Source organism: Andrographis paniculata, unplaced genomic scaffold (genome assembly GCF_009805555.1).
Source record: "Andrographis paniculata isolate CXL003 unplaced genomic scaffold, ASM980555v1 Contig79END, whole genome shotgun sequence".
Taxonomy (NCBI): Eukaryota; Viridiplantae; Streptophyta; class Magnoliopsida; order Lamiales; family Acanthaceae; genus Andrographis; species Andrographis paniculata.
Genome location: NW_026137616.1, coordinates 4,032,632 through 4,051,430, shown reverse-complemented (window position 1 = coordinate 4,051,430; position 18,799 = coordinate 4,032,632). Strand labels below are relative to the sequence as shown.

Here is an 18,799-nt window from a genome sequence, read left to right as displayed (position 1 = left end):
CCTATGGTTGAAAGGTCTTTTGGACAAGCTTAGTCTACACCAGAGTACTACTATTATTCATTGTGACAGTCAAAGTGCAATACACTTGACTAAAGATCAAAGACATCATGAAAGGACGAAACACATCAATGTGAAGTATCACTTCATCCGAAATGTCATTATTGAAGATAAGGTTTGCATTAAGAAAATTGATATAAAAGAGAATACTATTGACATATTCACAAAATCTCTTTCTAGTCCTCAAGTTCAAGTAGTGTTAGGTTGGATCGGAGATCAGTGCTTGTAATTTAACTCGATGGGGTCTTTGTGAAGAAGGTAGAACAAACTCACTATTTTGTTAATGTTGGACACGCCAAGGTAAAGATTTTTTATGTGGCGTAGTCTCACATTGAAATGTTTTAGAATTGAAACAAAATATTGTTTCATATTGCTTGTGGAGCCACTTAGCCATAAGTCTCTTCCTATAAATATATGACATTGGGTTGAGTTTTAAAATACACCAAAATTGCAAGTAGCACTTTTTTTTTTCTTTTTTTTTTTTTTTTTTTTTTTTTATATTTGTGGCTTACTTGTTTTGCTTATTCGAGCCCATTTTGTATTATCTTTTGATAGCGAAAGTTTTCTCTATATCCATCCATAGATGTAGGTCATCTAAATTGGACTAACGTATATTCTTGTGTTGTTCAAAATTTTCATGTTTATTTTTGTTATTGTTAAGGATTTGCAAATATTTATTTGGACCATATCCCTAACATTTATAATTAACTCACACTAGTCTTATAAAAAAATAAAGAATTTTAAAAGTAGATAAAAATATTTATCTATTGAGAAAAAATATAAATAAAAGAGTTTTAAGTGGTCTTATGTGTAAGATATTAAAATTTTAAGGCTAAACTCTATAAAATTCATCTGTGATTCCACGAAATTGAGTCAAATCCGTCGTACTTTAAAAATTCCGTCAAACTCTCTTATGATTTTATAAACTCTGCGTTTAATCCCTTTGTACGTCCTTATTTACTATTATTTGACCTACACGCGCTTAAATTGCAAAAAATTTCAAATTGTTAATTTCTAAACTCTTAAAATTACAAATATATATATTTTTATATTTAACCCCAAATAATAGAAAAAAAAATAATGAAGATTTTGAAACTTATTTATATTTATTCCTCTTATTTCAAGGGTTTAGAAATAAATTCTGTAACTTATTCGCAGTTTGAGCATACGCGGGTGAGACACCGTTAAATAATGATGACCGACCGGATTAAATGCGGAGTTTGTAAAATCATAAGAGAGTAAACCAATTTTTAAAGTACGAAAAATATGACGTAATTTGTAAAATTATTGTATTCACTTTTATAAAAATGTTTAATTAATTTATATTTATTAAAACATATTTAATATGAATATGTTTTATTTTTTTAAAAAAATAAAAACGGATACTACGGACTAAAAAGTAAAATAATTATAAATCTATTTTTTAGATCAATTTTTTCAAATTTTACTATATATTTTCAAAATTTATTTTTTTTTCTTGTAAAATATCAAATCAAATATTATTTTAATATCAAATTTAAATCCAAATTTTTTCAAGTCAATCAAAAGAAACAAATCTAATGTCTTGGGGTAGTACTATATTTATAATTGAAAAATTAGTTAAAAAATTCAAATTAAAAAAATTTCAAGCCAAAGTTCAAATTTAAATGGCATGTATATATATACATATATGTGGGTGTGTTGGCAAGTTTTGGGATGCACAGTAAAACTCCTCCGGGTTTTTTTTTTTCTTCGAATCTAATACCCTACCAACTACCTTCGGGGTTGTTTCTTGATTGAGTGACAAATGGTGTGTTTGACAATTAACTTTTAATTGTTAGCCGATTCAATTAGCTGTATTAAAGTGTTTGGTAAAATATATTAGCTGTTTATACGTAAAATGATAATCGAGGATATTTAAATTTTTAACTTTTAAAATTTTTAAGTAAAAATTTTAAAATTTTTGTTATTGATTATTTGAAATTAAGAATGTGTTATAATTTTTTTTTTTTATTAATTTTAGATGTGAGAAAAATAATACTCCCTCTATCCCACCCGTAACAATTGACACATTTTTATATTTAGCAAAATTTATTAAATCTAAACATATTTAACAAAAATAAATCAACTTAATTAACTACATAACATATAATATCATAAATGACGTAGGACTCACTCAAAACTCCTTTATTTATATCACTCTCCTCAAAAAAGTAAATATTTTTATCTATATTTATAACTAAACATCTTTTATAAAATTGATTTATGTTAATTATAAATAAACAAAAATATCTTTTTATTTACTTGTATTATCGAAAATTTTATTCTGTACGAAATGATATCCATATTACATATATTTTTTAATTGCTATATAATTTTTAAATATTTAAACATATATTTTTATTTTTTTAATCATACATATTAAATTTACTTTCAAACTATAAATATTATTAATTATATAAAAAATAATATCATAACTAATTATTATTAACTAATTAAATATCAAATACCGTATCACTAATCAAATAATTCAATTTCGATGAGACGGAGGGAGTATATATTTTTATAAGAAATATGAATATTTTTTATTAAAAATTATGTAAAATATAAAATAATAAATTTTTTATAAATATATGTATTATATTAATTATTGATTAAATTATTATATTTATAATTTTTAATAAATTTATTCTATTTTATTTACTTTTAATATAAAAATAAATTAATAATATTTTTATTTTTTTATTTTATTTTAATAAATATATATTTTACAAATAAAATTAATTATATATAAAAATTAATTAATATAATTTAAAAATAAAATTATAATTTAATAAATAATATATTAAAATAATTTATAATTATTATAGTAGAAAATATATTTATATGTATGTAAAATAAATAATAATATTTTAAAAGTAAATAAAAAATAAAAAATTAAATTAAAAAAATTCTTTCAAAAGGCTGGTATATATAAATTAATTTTTAGAGGCCAATAAACTAGTTGAAAAAGCTAATTTACGAAACACCTGAATTAGTCCCCAAAGTTACAGGCGGTCATGTGTTTGGTTTTTACTTTTTCTATTTTTTATTAATTTTTATAATTATAAATTCAAATTAAAAATTTATAATATTCTAATCAAATAAAATATATAAAAATATATAGAATAAAGTTTTTTATAATATAAATAAATAAAAATTTTAAAAAATATATAAATATAATATAAATTTATAGTCAATTAAATAAATTAATAAATATTTATATTAAATATTATATTTATTACAATCAAATTAATATATAGTAAAACTTCAAAATCCAAACCAAATTTAAAGAAAAAAAATCACAAAAATTCAAATTTATGTGAAAATTCAAATAAAACTTAAATTTAAATACAATTTGTTTGGATAAAGAATCGCACACTATATTTCAATTTTTGTACGTGACACTGAAAGAATTAGCAGTCAAATCAGTAGAGGCAGGAGCTTACAGGAGTTTTTACAGCAGAGAGAGAACACGATCCTTCGATGCAACACAAAATCCATTCAAAATCGCCATCGGATGCGTTCAGACGTCATTTCACTCTAAATTTCATACCCTACGAACCCCACTCTTCCATAATTGCTCCTTGTTGCTTCATCGGGAAACTTTACTTGTGAATGCGACTCAGATTTGACTCGCCTAGGATAATTTCGTCCGAAGAGGCCGGACGATCTGCTGTGTGGAGGCCGTGGCACGGTTCCTCCTTTTCTTGAGGTATTTTTCTCTTCCCAGTGTTGAGCATCTGTAGTGTGAAGTTGATATCTGAGTTTACAGCTTTGGATCATCTGAAGAACTGGTTGAAATTGACATTTTTCGAAGTTAACGATTGTGTGCCGGTGAGATCTTGCGGAACTCCGCTCGTATTGTGGTGATACATTTGTTAATTGCTAACTATTAGAAGTGGAGCCGAATCAGAGTCATAGATTTTGGTTTATTTATGATTAAAGACTGTGATGGATATAAGCATTATAGTAAAATATGACTGACTGATTGCAGACAGCTAGATGAGTCGATACATCATACATCTGGGGTTTACCCTCTATTTGAATTTCCAGAAACAATCAGGTGTATTCAATACAGTATGTAATAAGCTTCAGGCATATTGTGGTTGTTGATTTAGTTTGAATTTAATCTGAAGCATTTGCGATGTGGTATACAGTGACTGATTTGTTTACTTTGTGTTGCATTAGGTATTATTGCATATTCATGGACAAATTGATCACCATGAGATTGTCCGGACTAGATGATTCTGTAATTCATAACTTGACTTAGTATGTTATTTTCCCGGTTACTTCTATAGTGACAATGAATTTGTTTTACACGACGAGGATAATGTTGTTGATTCACACTCATATCTGGTTTGCCTTCTGGCAGAGAAATTATCAGTTCTTAATGATTTACAACTTTGTAATGTTCACTCGTTAAGTAGCAGTTCTAAAGGGTACTTAAACTTTCTGGTGAATTTGTCTTACTGCCTTCTCTTCCTTAGATTTTGTGACTGTAGACATCAGAATACATTTTTAGCCAAGTATTTCTCACAAATTTCAGTTACTCATACACATGATTTTATCATTCTAACATCAGGTGCCCATTATGTCAGAAATAGCTCTAAGAGACACAAGTAAACTATCTGACTCAGAGAAGATGAATGGAAGCTGCAGTAATGGACACATTTTGAAATCTTCTACTGAAATTGGGCACACGAAAGAAATGAACTCGGCTAATGGAGCCCCATTCAAGGCAGAAGAAAGAGAAGATTCTGGTCAAGTATTGGCAAGTTCAGAAGTAGAGTACATTGAATGTGCGGACTTAAAGGATCTAGAAGATGTGGAAAACTGTGTGAAGGTAGAAATGCTTACTATTAAATTTCCAGATATGTTCTCACAATTGATTTCCGGTTGCATAAGCGATTCTGATTTTTTTTAAAGATGATTTCTTGAAAATTATATTGATGAAGTACTTATGCATCTCTTACACTCTGCACTGAAGACACTCTTGTCAGAGCTAAGCTCCAGAGACTGGGTTTCAGTGTGTGATGCTCTCAACAATTTACGCAGATTGTGTATGTTTCACAAGGAAGCTATTGTCACCATATTGTAAGCATTAATATTTTGTTTTTTTGCAACTTTTTTGTGTCCCATAGAAAATGTAAATCAGTTTCTTTTGGTGCATTAAGGTAATGTCGTTTGATTGCTATATTCTATTGACCAGGAGTGACGTGATCTCCTTAGTTGTAAAATCCCTTAAGAACCCAAGAAGTGCCGTTTGTAAAACTGCAATTATGACTTCCGCGGACATTTTCAAAGTATACAACAATGACATCATTGATTCACTGGATCCATTGGTAATACATTTAGTATAGCATTCCATGATAACTATGTGATTTTCCTTTTCCAAATAGAGTTTGTTATTCAATGATTCAATCCATGTATATCAACTCTATCCTAATTCTTTGTACAGCTGGTGCAACTTCTTTTGAAAGCTTCTCAGGACAAGAAATTTGTTTGTGAAGCTGCTGAAAGTGCATTAATAGCCCTGACAAGCTCCGTTTCTCCTATTCTATTGCTACCAAAGTTGCAACCTTATGTTAAGAATAGGAATCCTAGAATTCGGGCCAAAGCTTCTATGTGCATTTCTCGAAGTGTACCACGGCTGGTACAAACCAACATATTCGTTATTTTAAGCTTAAGCATCATTGCTAACTCTGTACTGTTCTGTCAACAAATGCTTTAGTTTCGCTTTCTTCCGTAATCAATATGTCTTCAGTTATTTATTGTGATTTTCTTCTCAGGGAGCTGAAGAAATCAACACACTTGGCATAGACAAACTAATCCAAATAGGTGCCTCCCAGCTCAGTGACCAGCTTCCGGAGTCCAGGGATGCGGCTCGGGCTTTGTTGTTAGAATTGCAATCTTTATATGAAAGATCTCATCCCCCCGAACCAAATTTTGTGATGTCAGAGGAACCTGCCACGGCTTCGTGGGAGTATTTCTGCCAGTCAAAGCTTGCACCATTGAGTGCCCAAGCTGTTCTCCGTGTGACCAACATTGCTCGCGAGGGACTTGCTTGTGGCTCATAGAATAAGCGCTTGTTTCCCAGAAAGGTCTTTAGTTGATACTCATTTCCTTTATCTTGGCTTGAATCTCAATATTTATACGTGTATATATGCCAGAAAATTGAGGCACTTGGAGATGCAGCTGAAGCAAGTTTTATGTGAGAATTATATGATGTATTGGATAATTCATGACCAGTTATTATGGCTGTTATTACCTGATCAAAGATGTGTGCACTTCCCGTATTAGTTTTTGCCTTTCTGTATTGTCCTCTAAATTACTTGTGTGGCCGGGAAACTTAATGCAGAGATTGGCTAAAATTCACAGCATAGAAAATAGTTTGTCGAAAGTTATAGCTAGCGAAAAATCATTCCTATTTTTGAAGATAATGTTCTGATCGTAAACTGTCTTCTACTTTCCATGAATATATATGTTCGACTTTGATTTCTTTTGGAAATTTTCAACTGAGTTCTTGTACTGTGGTGTGGGCTCTAACTTTATTTCCTAGGATTTGATTGCTCTAAATGAAGTTTGGATCAGTAAGCATGCTAGTTTAGGAATGGTTTTTAGTACTTAGTCATTCTGTCCTAGCCTACGCACGCATGCCTGCTGTCGACTTCCCGGTTGTCTTTACTTGCTAGTAGTTTTGTGTTCATATCTCCCCTTCTTTAGATTAGTTCTACTTGAATCACTTACACTTGGAGCCGTTCTTGCGTTCCTTAGACACACATGAATATTAATATATATGATCACCGATAAGGTGAAATAGTCGTAGTGGATGATTAATATACTGTAGATTCTATCTTATCTCCCTTGCCATATTTTAATCCTCCTATTTGATCAAACTATTTATTCACATCAATTCAATTGCTGCCAAATTTGCTGATATAAATGCAGGAAAAAAATCAAAGGAGAGACAAAATGCTATGCTCGGGTTTGCAAGAACAACAAAAGCTTCTTACAATGCTCACCCACTCCACCATGTGAACTACCCCACCAATACCTTCAATACCATGATGAATTATTAGCTAAATAATTCCATAACTTACATCATTCATTCAGCTGCCTTTCCAGGTTACTGTCTATATTAAACCTCTGGAAAGTTGCCTTTTCTTGAGCAGGTTTGTAAGAAGGTACCCTCTTTTGATATCTTTCGCTCCTCTTTTTATTGGCTCGATCAATTCTTGGTTACTGATAAACACAGAATGCATTGATATCTGTTAGCAGCTACTCCTCAAGTTTTTACATTATGATGTGGAAATTTTGATTAAAATTTTTCTGTGAATTATTCGTTTTCGGCAGCTGATGTAAATGTGAATTCTGTTGGTAGCTATTGTTTGTAGTTTTTCACTATGATGAGTTGAAATCATTTTGTTGTCTCATATCTTTTGTGTTGCTGGGTGATGGGGATTATACTCTCGTTGATTCTAATCTCGTTGGGGGTCGGTTTGTTGGTCCTAATCCATATCTGCATCGTCGGGAGGGCGATCAGACATGATTTGACCGACAGCAATGTTGCTGCTAACATTGCAGACAGGGGCAGTTTGGGCAGCAGCAGCATGTCCCGAGAGGACATCGAGAAGCTGCCCTGTTTTGGTTTCGTCGAAAGGGAGATCAAAGGGAGCAACAGCCCTTGCCCGAACTGCGCAGTTTGCTTGGAGAATTTCAAAGTTGCGGAGAAATGCAGGCTTTTACCTTTGTGTAACCACAGCTTTCATGCAGAGTGCGTCGATTTGTGGCTTTTGAGGGCTCCCGTTTGCCCGATTTGTCGGGCTAGTGCTGACTTGATCGAGACTCATCCGTTGCATGGGGAAGAAGGTAATAATCTTAATGATAATCGAGTCGAATCTAGAGATGGATCGGGAGCTGATCCTAGAGTCGAAAATGAAGGTGGACAAAATGTTTTCAATGAACAAGTTTCGAATTTGAATTCGGAGATGATTGAGGCGGGAAATCGTGAAGAATTTTCAGTTGAAAGTTTAAGTGAGATTAAGGTTGATTCAACTTGACTCAGCTCCAATTCGACCAAAATCAGTTCGCCTACAGGCTAAGGTAAAAAATTTAAAAAATAATAAATTTTAATTTGAAATTTGGTTCAAGTTTGATCAAGGTAATACAAGTTTTAAGATATTATGTTTGTTTGGAGTATTTTGTAAAAATTTTACTCCCTCCGTCCCAGATATCATGTTCACGTTGCCGTTTCTGTTCGTCCCACGGACCATATTATTTTTCTTTTTTTAAAAATGATTAAAAAATAACCAATACACCAATGGATAATGATTTTCATGGGTCCAATACACCAATGGATAATGACCCGTCCGCTAATTAAAAAATAACCATTTTAAAATCAATTATTTATTTTATAATCATATTTAAATCCACATCCTTATCTTGGAAATTTTCAGTGAAAACTGCTTCCCAAGTTCTTTTTGGCAAATCAAGGCAAGGTTCAATCCTACAGTGTACTGCGATACATACTGCCATCAATTTTTGTTTGTTTGGGGTTTGAATTTTGAATTAAAATTTTAACCCTACTAAAAAATTTGAATTTAAATAGTTGGTATCATATGTAAATATAGGTGTAAAATTGATTTTTACCTTAATATAAAAAATAAAAGTTATGTATTTGATTTAATATTTTTGAAAAAAAAAATTGAGTAACTAGTACTCTCTCCGTCCCAGACCCCGTGTATGCTATAGACTTTAGGAAGGGTGTAATTAGTAGATAATTAAGAATGTATTAGTGAAAATAATTATCTTATAATATAAATAAGGGTAAACTGTTTTTTTAGTCCCGTAACTGGACCCCCTTATCATTTTAGTCCCGTAAGTGGAGCCTGTCGCAAACTAGTCCCATAGGTGAAAAATTTTCGCTGTTTTAGTCCTCCGGCGCCGGAGACGCCCGCGTGGCTCGTCGGAGGTGACGTGTCCGCCGGATGTCCCGCTAGGTCAGCGACACCTGGCGGACACGTGGATTTACTTTTTTTTTTCTTTTTTTTTTATTTTTTTAAATTGGACCAAATAAAAAAAATAAAAATAAAAATAAATTAAAAATAATTTTAAAACAATGAAAAAAAAAATAAAAAAAATTCACGCGCTGACCTGGCGGACACGTCACCTCCGGCGAGCCTCGCGGGCGTCTCCGCAGCCGGAGGACTAAAACAACGAAAATTTTTCACTTATAGGACTAGTTTGCGACAGGCTCCACTTACGGGACTAAAATGATAGGGGGTCCAGTTACGAGACTAAGAAAACAGATTAAAAAAAAAAAAAAAAAAAAAAAGAAAAGGAGAAAATATTTTTAGATAAATATCAAACAAATCATATATATATATATATATTGATGCATATAAATACTCTTATTTTTATTAGTCTATATATAGAAACAGTCACATATGGTGAGAAGACGAATGTGAATTTATTTTAGGAAATTAATTGAGTGACATATGTAATAGATCATGCACACACGATAATAGTCTTATACTCATGGGAGTTGGGTGTTAGTTAGATCGACAAGTCTTATGTAAGTTGCCTTTTGAGAATAAATGTTACAAAAAACATAAATTAGTTAGTTAGGATGTAATATTAATTGGTTTATGGTTTATATTAGACCCGCCAATACATCGGGTCGGGTCGGGTCGAGTTTTTAAATGGATCAAATTGTCCAACCCCGAACCTGATTTGTTTACTTAAAAAGGTCAGAACACTCGACCTGAACCTACCCGTTTTAATTCGTTCAATCCGAAAATGATCCATTAATCTCTTTAATAATTTTTGTTAAACAAATTAGATGACCCAACTAACAAGAAATTGACACGTTTACTCATTTAAAAAATTTTAAAATTAAAATTTTACAAATATTACTATAATCAAATAATCAATTCCCCAAAACTAAAGTCATTACACAATAAAGAGTAAAATTATTAAACATAATATATTTAGTTTGTGTTCTTTTTAATTTTATTTTTAAAAAAAAATTATTAAATTAAAATTATTTTACATATCCAATAAATATATTATTTAATATTCATATATTATAAACGAATTGTGGTGTCAGATTCGGATTGAAGCCTAAATCCTAATTCGACCCGTTTATTATCATGACATGTTCGTGTCGATCCGCATACATGAGAGAGTCAAAATTTTCGACTCAAATCCAATTATTTCTTATCGAGTTCTGTGTTGGTTCAATTTTTGTCACCCATTATTTATATATTTGATTGTATTTTATTATTGAGAACGAAAGTTCCTAAATTAGATCGAACGGGCATTCTTGCCTTGTATTATTAATCTAGTTTTTTTTTTTTTTTCAATCAAACAATCTTTCTTTCGACAATTTTAATTAAAACGAATTTGGTGTTAGAATGTTCATAATGTATGCTTAATTCTTTGAAATTTCCATTTTGGTTTTAAAACTTTTTGTCATGATCACTTCTTACCCTCGTCTCTTTGGTATTCTTTTGCATTCATCAATTTTTGGCATAAATTTTCAAATGTTTAAAAGTGTTACATTTTTCTCTAATAAAATCAACTTATGTGTAACCTAATTAATCATCAATACAAATAGATATATATGTAGTCTTAGATAAGCTAGCTATCACTACAAGAAAATATTATTTTTATAACGAGATTTTTTTGTCTTTAAATCTACTTTTTTCGTTACTAATGATTTAGAGACGAAATTAATGATGAAATTACGTTAGCTACGTGATCTTTAGGGACGAAATGCTGTTACAAATATACTATAATTTTTTGTAGTGTATTCTTGTAAGACTTATAAGATTCATATACAATAATTATAAACATCAATTGGTACTAGGATGTCCGAATACAGTATAAATTGATCATTTTTGTTTTTAAAATTAGGTAATCCACCTATAACTTCTAATTTTCTCAGCTTTATCACATATTCGTCGTAAATGGTGTGTCGTTTGTTTGTGGGTTTTAGTTTTTGGGTTTAGATTTTTTGATAATACAAAATTGAATATAAATAGTTGTTTGATGTGATATAATTGGAGGTTGATGTGATATTTTGAATGTAAAATAAATTTGTTCTCCATCCATCCTAGATAATATGAGCCGATTACTGTAAATACGCGGGAATTTAAGTAGAGTATAATTAATAAGTAATTAAGAAACGTATTAGTAAAAATAATTACTATAGTAAAAATAATTATAAATTAATATTAAGATAACTAAATAATTTAATTAAGATTAAAAAAAATTAAAATTAAAATTTTAAAATATAATTAAAGTGTATAATCAATTTTCTAAAAAGTAAAATGATAAATTATGTGAGATAGACAAAAATAAAAAATATAAAAAAATTAAGTGAGACAAATGAAATAGTATAATATATAATAATAATAATGATTGTTTAATATGATATATTTTTTTTTAAAAAAAATTGAATAGTAAAATATGCCATAAAACCAAAAAAAACATAACCTAAAGTTTTAGAAATTAGCACATAGATAGAACTTTAGAAATTAGCACATAGATAGTTGATACCTATAATAATTATTTATTGTCATTGGATATTTGATGATACATTCTTTGTTTGCATCAAATACTTTATATTTATTTGGTGAATTTAACATTAGATTTTCATCATAAAATTGACTTATACTTATTAAGTTTATACTTCACTACTTCACTATTTCATATTATATACTCCCTCCGTCTCAATACAATAGTCTTGTTTACCATTTTTGTCCGTCCCAAAACAATAGTCTCATTTCCATAAATAACCATATCACCATAAAACTAGCCCTACTTTTTCATTATTATTATACAATTGTCATTACTTTTTACACTAATATACTCACAATGGCAAAAAAGTGATTTATCCTTACTTTTTACTAACTACCAATATAATATTAATATTCTTTATATCTCGTGTCCAACACAATAAGACTATACTTTTGGGATAGAGTACGTATTAAATTTGGTAGACTTTCGGCATTAATTACTTCAAATATTTTAATTTTTCTTTTTACACGGACTTCAAATATAATTTCTTCACAATTAGTTTATTTGTAGTTCTTTCAACAATTTTTTTGATTTGTCATACTATAATGGTTATAATGATGATTTGTTACAACCTGAAATTATATTGCTAATCCGTGCAAGACAGATACTTATATTAACCATGTAAAAAATACAAAAAGAAAACTATAATATATATATATATATATTTTTGATAAAAACACTATAATATTTTTTTTTTGGGAAAGTTGTATTAAATTTCCTGTAAGAGAAACTCAATTGTAATTCAGTCCCTGTTATAAATCAATTTGATTGTAGTTCCTGCTTTATGGATTAGATTTATTATAGCTCCCAAATTTATATTTCTCTCTCAATCACCGTTGTATACGCAAGAGATACTCGAAATAGGTTGATTAATACTTCTAATATTGTAATATATACCTACAATACCGTCCGTTCTACTCCCATTATAACTTTATATACTTCTAATTATATATCGCGTACTTTTTTTTGTGAATTAAAAAAATAATAAAAAAAAAAGTTACCCACGATTTAACAGGAGTTGAGGTAGGAAAACCACCCACAACTCCCCTCACCTAGATTTTAAACCTTACATATTCTATCTTCAGGCGAATCAACGTTCTTCAACCTCCGGCAATCAAGTAGCGAAAGATCGGTGCAAAACTAGTGACAAAAATAGCTGACCTACTCTCATCTCCCAGGACAAGCTCGAAAAAGTAAGAATTTTTTTTTTTTTTTTTTTTTTTTTTTAATTTTGTTGACATTATTTGTAGTTTATCCCGTAGTTTGTTCTATTGTTTGGGATATAAGTCTTGGCCCCGTGTTTGTATGCCTCGATAGGTTCGGTATTGAGGAGGCTTGTGTGATCGATGTGTTTGTGTTTGTTAACTGGATTTGAAATTGTTCGTATATTTGTTCACGTAGACCGAGTTGGGTATTTTATTTTGACACTGATTTTGGGTAATTTTATTTGTTTAATTTGTGATTTTTTTTTATTTTATTTTGTAGATATCCATTTTGTATAATTACCCGGAGTTTCATATTTTAGTTTTTTTGTTTGATTGTTCGGTAATTAGTCATGTTTGTGGGTTTGAAAATGTAGCATTGTTAGGCACCTCGAGTTGCATTTTTCAGGTCTAGTTTGCTAAGTAATATACGCTTAGGGGACTATTGTGTACTCAAAATGTGTTGTTATGTACTCTTGATGGATTCTGATAAACTTTTAAATAAATTCAAGATTTGGGTAATGTGAACTAATGATAATTATTTACAAAACGGATAAGGAATACAAATCGGTTATCAGTTGATTTGAAGTACCGTTTGGTCTTTATGTTCTCCGAGTGTTACATCCACGCGAATCCGGCAATATCAACGGCGAATTTGATAATGTGAAGAGCTACCACGGTAAAATTGCGGCCAAAATACTTAAAGATCCACCCTCTGAACCGTAGACTTCAATGAACAGCACAAGGTAAGTGAATGTTGTATTGAATTTGGATAGATTTGGGATTGATTTGGGTAGTGTGTTATTTTGATTGACTTGTTGGTTGAATTGGTTTGATTTGCCTCATGTTCGATGAAATTGTATTAAGATTGATTGAGAGATTGAATCGTGGGTTAAATTTTGTGAAACTTAATGTTTGGAGTAATGCTATGAATTTTGTCGTGAATGATTGTATGATTAATTCTTCACATGGTTAGAATTGTAATAATGCATATGTTGTATCTCCGCACAGATCGATGTACCTGTTTAACTAGATCGAAATACCTTCGAAGTACATACACATATATATATGCTCATATATATATTATCCATTAGTTAGGAAAGTTATCCTTGTACGAAGACAGAAACGAGCGAGAAAAGTTGTGCATAGTGCTCTTAAATTGGAATTAACTAATTCAATACAAGACTTTCCAATGGTTGAGGTAATGTCTGCAATGAGCATAAGTGTATTTACGGATACCTGACTACATTATGGGTGCACCTAAGAAAGAAAAATATATACATCTACTGCGAAGGTTTATGCCCTTATCATATTGATACGTACTTCTTTTCAAACACGATCGACCTCGGTTATTTAATGACATACTTATATTAAGTTAGTAAACACCCCAGGTTAAGTTACTTATGCCCGGGGTCTAATACTTTATATCTTGAACATTAAGTGCATTATAACATTATCTTTAGCAGTACCCATACATGAGATGTATTCATCTTTAGCATAGTAAGTTATACCAATCTAGAAGATTAAAAAGTTGCTTAGAAAAGTTAAGAACATGATCCATATGCGAGAACAATAGGCAATAGGGTTACTTAGTTGTGTTGTTGGTAAGGGTAGTACTTAGTTATAATGCATATACAATGGTTGTATAATTTAACAATGGGGAGTACTAATCTACTAGTACTCTATCCAATTGCATTCACTATAATAAATTTCAAACATTATGAAAATAACATAAAATTATAACATGTCATTCTTTCACATAGGTTCGCATCAAAGGATACCTCAGTCGCTTACCAATATACCCTGGAACTAGTATCTCATATGCTCTCATAACTAGTAAATCATGTCTTGAAAACATGTGCTTGGGAAACAAACCATTCTTGGTTCAAAACATTTAATTATTATCTATAACCAGTGATAAATTCATCATTATAGTATTTATGTGAATTCCACAATTGTATGTAAATGTAAACAACACATATATATTGTGGATGGCTAAACAAGTCATAAATGACTTAGTTAAATTATATTTTTTGTAGTCCTACATATTTTGTGGTCTTGCCATTGAAAAGTGTGGCATGAACTGTCGAATATAAACGTATCGTGCCTAATTTTTTTCAACAAGGCTCAGAGATGAAGTACTCTCACCGAGTTTGTGAATTGGCCCATCCGTCAGCAGATCAACTGAAATCAACCACATTCACGAATACCTGCTACTTTACAAATAATACTTAAATAATCATTATTCATACCTTGAGTGTCGGTGTTTGTGCCCGAAGCGCATACTTACATACCTGCATTAAATACCGATATACCCTTTCACAAATCTTACATACCTATAATACTGGTATCATATGCTTCAATAACGAATATATATACTCTGATAACCTATTCTTGGAAAACAGACCATTTACTGTTCAAAATATTCACTTGTTGTCGGTAACAAATGATGAATTCATTGGGATAGTATTCCCACGATACCTTGAATTGTATAAAAAGATAAATAACATATATTTACTATAGACGACTAAACAAGTGAGAAATAACTTAGTTATATTGTATGATATATGTACAATTATAATCCAACTTCCACTTGTAGATAGTTAAACAAGTCATAAATAACTAAGTTAAATTATATTAGTTGTTAGAGTAAATAATTACTGCCACGGATTAAAAATCTTTAGATCTATTACATAGTAATTCACACAATAACACACACAACAATATTCAAGTAAAAGCACGAGTTGTAATCTACTATTAGGAGTTCAAGTGTTTTTTGTGTAATAGGAGAAACACATCTTTTCTAAAATATTTTGATCCATAACATAATAATCCAAATTGTCACACACTCACAAACTCAAATATCAATCAGTTAGAAGTATTTTAAAAAATAGTGACTCGGTTGAGCAGGAAAGTACTCCAACACAGCTCCGATGTACTCCTGTTACATTTTCAGAAACCTCTATTGTCAACAAGTCATATATAAAAGACCATCATCGCATACCTGCAATTTTCGTTCATCTATAATAATACATCAAATTTATAAAAGAGCTTCAATACAAAAACACTTTTACTGTTTTATATTTATGTATAATATTACATTATGCTTAGCACACCAAAAGTAATTACAAGGAAAGGATTGACGGACATCCTATCAACATAAAATATTACACCTTAAAATATCTACAACAATACGTCTGGCTTTAACCAAGTACCACAGACCAAGTTGGGTACTTCTGCAACTGCAATTAAGATATAAGTTTAATGAAAATTTGTTCTAGGTTTTCGGTAAATGAAGAATAGTCAATTTCGTATGATGTTTCTGCCCATAAATGAATAAAATATTGATGTTCAGTAACTTAGGGAAACAAATGTGATTATATAATTAATTGCACAATTAGAGTACATAAATATAATATTTTTATGCACTAATCCAAATCTACTAGACTAAGATCAATTATAATTATGTATACAATATATATATATATATCAATACCTAAATAAGTAAGGTTGCAGACAATCCATTAATATTACTTTTACCAATCACCACAACATTTTTTCATATAATATCAACACCCGTAGAAGAAACTCAATGCAATCTTTAGGAGTACAAGATATAAACAATATTTTTGATTAATTTATTATATGACAAACATAATTATTTACTTACTAAGCTCATTTTTGAACTATACAATATGAGTTTTCAGTCACCTCACTTCCTATTTGTTGTCATCCTTTATCTACGATCAGAAAATGCTGACGTATGCCTCCTTCAGTCAAGCTGCACACATATGAATAAGTTGTTCCCCAAATTATTTGCATTAATTTCTTTTTTTAATTTATTATATGACAAACATAATTATTTACTTACTGAGCTCATTTTTGAACTATACAATATGAGTTTTCAGTCACCTCACTTCCTATTTGTTGTCATCCTTTATCTACGATCAGAAAATGCTGACGTATGCCTCATTCAGTCAAGCTGCACACATATGAATAAGTTGTTCCCCAAATTATTTGCATTAATTTCTTTTTTTTTTTTTAATAACGTGGGAACCTGCAGCCGCTACCCGAAAGTGCATCAACTTTTTCTATTCACCATACAAAGGTTATGTACTTAAAAATGATAAACTAAAGCATTTTGATTTCATTTTCTATACCATCAATTGTCACAATAATGTAAAATAACATCCTATGTGCACCAATCAAACCAGTCCAAAAAGCAAGAATCTATACAATTAATGGTGGGGTGGTGTATATACATATCAACATAATTATGAATATTTTAGAGTCCATCATACTCCGGTTTAAAATGTAATCAAACACATGTAATACACCATACTCACCTCCCCAAATACAAAAAAATGAGAAAATAAATAGAAACCAAACAAACACTCGATGTTCTATGTTTTAATTGTAATTTTTAATTCCAACCAAGACCACAAACTTATTTGGTGAAAATAGATTTAGCAACAATTGTAATTTCAATTTTTTTTTTTTATTATTACATTGACTGAATTCTTCCAAAAAAAAATTGCAATTACTTCAGTTCGAGATCAAGCTACTATGGTCAATACATTTAATTTTACAATAAAGAATAACATGAGTGCTCCAACTTTTCTGCAAAATAGGATGATCATTGTGAATATATATCCCGGATCGATAAATTTATTCGAACAAACCTCATAAAAAATACAAAATAAAATTAGCGGAAGTAAAATTCAAATAAAATCCAAATCAATATTAATACTGAATCGAAATTAAAATTTACATCGTAAAAACGAAAGACATAATAGAAAAATCAAATGCAAACAAACACGCCTAGTTAAGGACAATTTAAATAATTGTACTCACTTTCTCTGGAATAGAATAAATTTTCAATTCTTGCGTCGATGAAATCGATCGATTCGGTGGCTTGGCGCTGCTGGATAGCAGCTCTCTTCCGAACAGACCCGACCAGCCTCAGACATTGATCGGCAACGACCGATTCTCCTTAAATCTACACCGAAATAGTACTAAATAGCAACATACAGATCCATCGGTGGATTGGGTTGTGCCGCCAAAATGATAGAGCTGACAGTCTCTTACGGGACTAAAAAATTATAATATTAATTGTATTGAAGATGGTTAAATGAATCAAAAGTTTTAATTTTAATTATGACTAGAATTAAATTACGGTTTTATCCAACAAACTCTTTTTTGTCATTAAATCAAATTTTAATTTAGGAATTCATTTTCTTTTCCAATATAGCGCTGTACAACAGCACCATATCTTTGCTGTTATAAAATATATTGTAATATATGTTTATGTATATATATATATATATGTCTAAAACATAACAAAATATTAAATAGATACAAGTTTTAATTTAGTATCAATTCAATAAGTACAGTACAACATTACAACTTATACTAATGTTAGTAAATCAGAAAAATAAATAATTAATAACTGTGTAATATGTAATTATAAATATTATTCAATAAAATAGGTGCATTGCACACAGCGAGTAACAGCTTAGTAACAGCTTATAAATGTTACTTCTTCTCCATTACCCCAAGCACGCACGTGAGGAGCACGTGGCGAGGATATTCTTTCTTGTACTGCGAAAAGATTTGTGTATAGCTAGCGGAGTATCTCCCTTGCTGCTTAATTTATTATTATTATTATTATTATTATTATTATAATATAAGCAGCTAGGGAGATACCAATAATAATAATTATTATTATTAATTGCAAATATCGTCCCAATTCACAGTGCCAAATAAAAACAATTTCAACCACTGAGGTATGTACACGTCACACCCAATTGATTGGGAATTAAATTAATTAATGCACTAGTACGATAGCAGGTGCCACCGTATTCACATCATTTTTCTAATTCATATATTTAGGATGTGTTTGGTCGTGTTTTCAATTATAAATATTCTAGAAAAAT

At 30.1% G+C, this 18,799-nt stretch overlaps 2 protein-coding genes across 6 annotated transcripts; both read left to right on the top strand.

Annotated features, from left to right (window-relative positions):
- The first annotated feature begins 3,511 nt into the window (after positions 1-3,511).
- On the top strand, positions 3,512-7,158 carry LOC127240734 (uncharacterized). 5 transcript variants are annotated; one of them, XM_051259561.1, is made up of 7 exons: positions 3,512-3,790; positions 4,661-4,921; positions 5,066-5,172; positions 5,288-5,420; positions 5,537-5,731; positions 5,868-6,179; positions 7,027-7,158. In XM_051259561.1, the coding sequence occupies exons 2-6, from the start codon at positions 4,670-4,672 to the stop codon at positions 6,153-6,155; spliced, it is 975 nt and encodes a 324-aa protein (XP_051115518.1). In that variant the 5' UTR covers positions 3,512-3,790; positions 4,661-4,669; the 3' UTR covers positions 6,156-6,179; positions 7,027-7,158. The 5 variants fall into 5 exon arrangements, with proteins under 5 accessions (XP_051115518.1, XP_051115517.1, XP_051115520.1 ...); XM_051259560.1 differs by lacking the exon at positions 7,027-7,158 and having other exon boundaries at positions 3,513-3,790; positions 5,868-6,180; XM_051259563.1 differs by lacking the exon at positions 7,027-7,158 and having other exon boundaries at positions 3,514-3,790; positions 4,677-4,921; positions 5,868-6,180.
- Positions 7,159-7,521: 363 nt separating this feature from the next.
- Positions 7,522-12,861, top strand: LOC127240735 (RING-H2 finger protein ATL74-like). The gene is made up of 2 exons (XM_051259565.1): positions 7,522-8,181; positions 12,747-12,861. The coding sequence occupies exon 1, from the start codon at positions 7,533-7,535 to the stop codon at positions 8,136-8,138; it is 606 nt and encodes a 201-aa protein (XP_051115522.1). The 5' UTR covers positions 7,522-7,532; the 3' UTR covers positions 8,139-8,181; positions 12,747-12,861.
- Positions 12,862-18,799: the final 5,938 nt, after the last annotated feature.

What these genes read in the sequence shown, in the direction of transcription:
- LOC127240735 (XM_051259565.1), top strand. Translation starts at nt 7,533, where the DNA reads ATGGGGATTATACTCTCGTTGATTCTAATCTCGTTGGGGGTCGGTTTG.
- LOC127240734 (XM_051259561.1), top strand. Translation starts at nt 4,670, where the DNA reads ATGTCAGAAATAGCTCTAAGAGACACAAGTAAACTATCTGACTCAGAG. An exon ending in ATGTGGAAAACTGTGTGAAG is followed by an intron (nt 4,922 to 5,065) that starts GTAGAAATGCTT and finishes TCTGCACTGAAG; the next exon opens with ACACTCTTGTCAGAGCTAAG. An exon ending in TTGATTCACTGGATCCATTG is followed by an intron (nt 5,421 to 5,536) that starts GTAATACATTTA and finishes TTCTTTGTACAG; the next exon opens with CTGGTGCAACTTCTTTTGAA.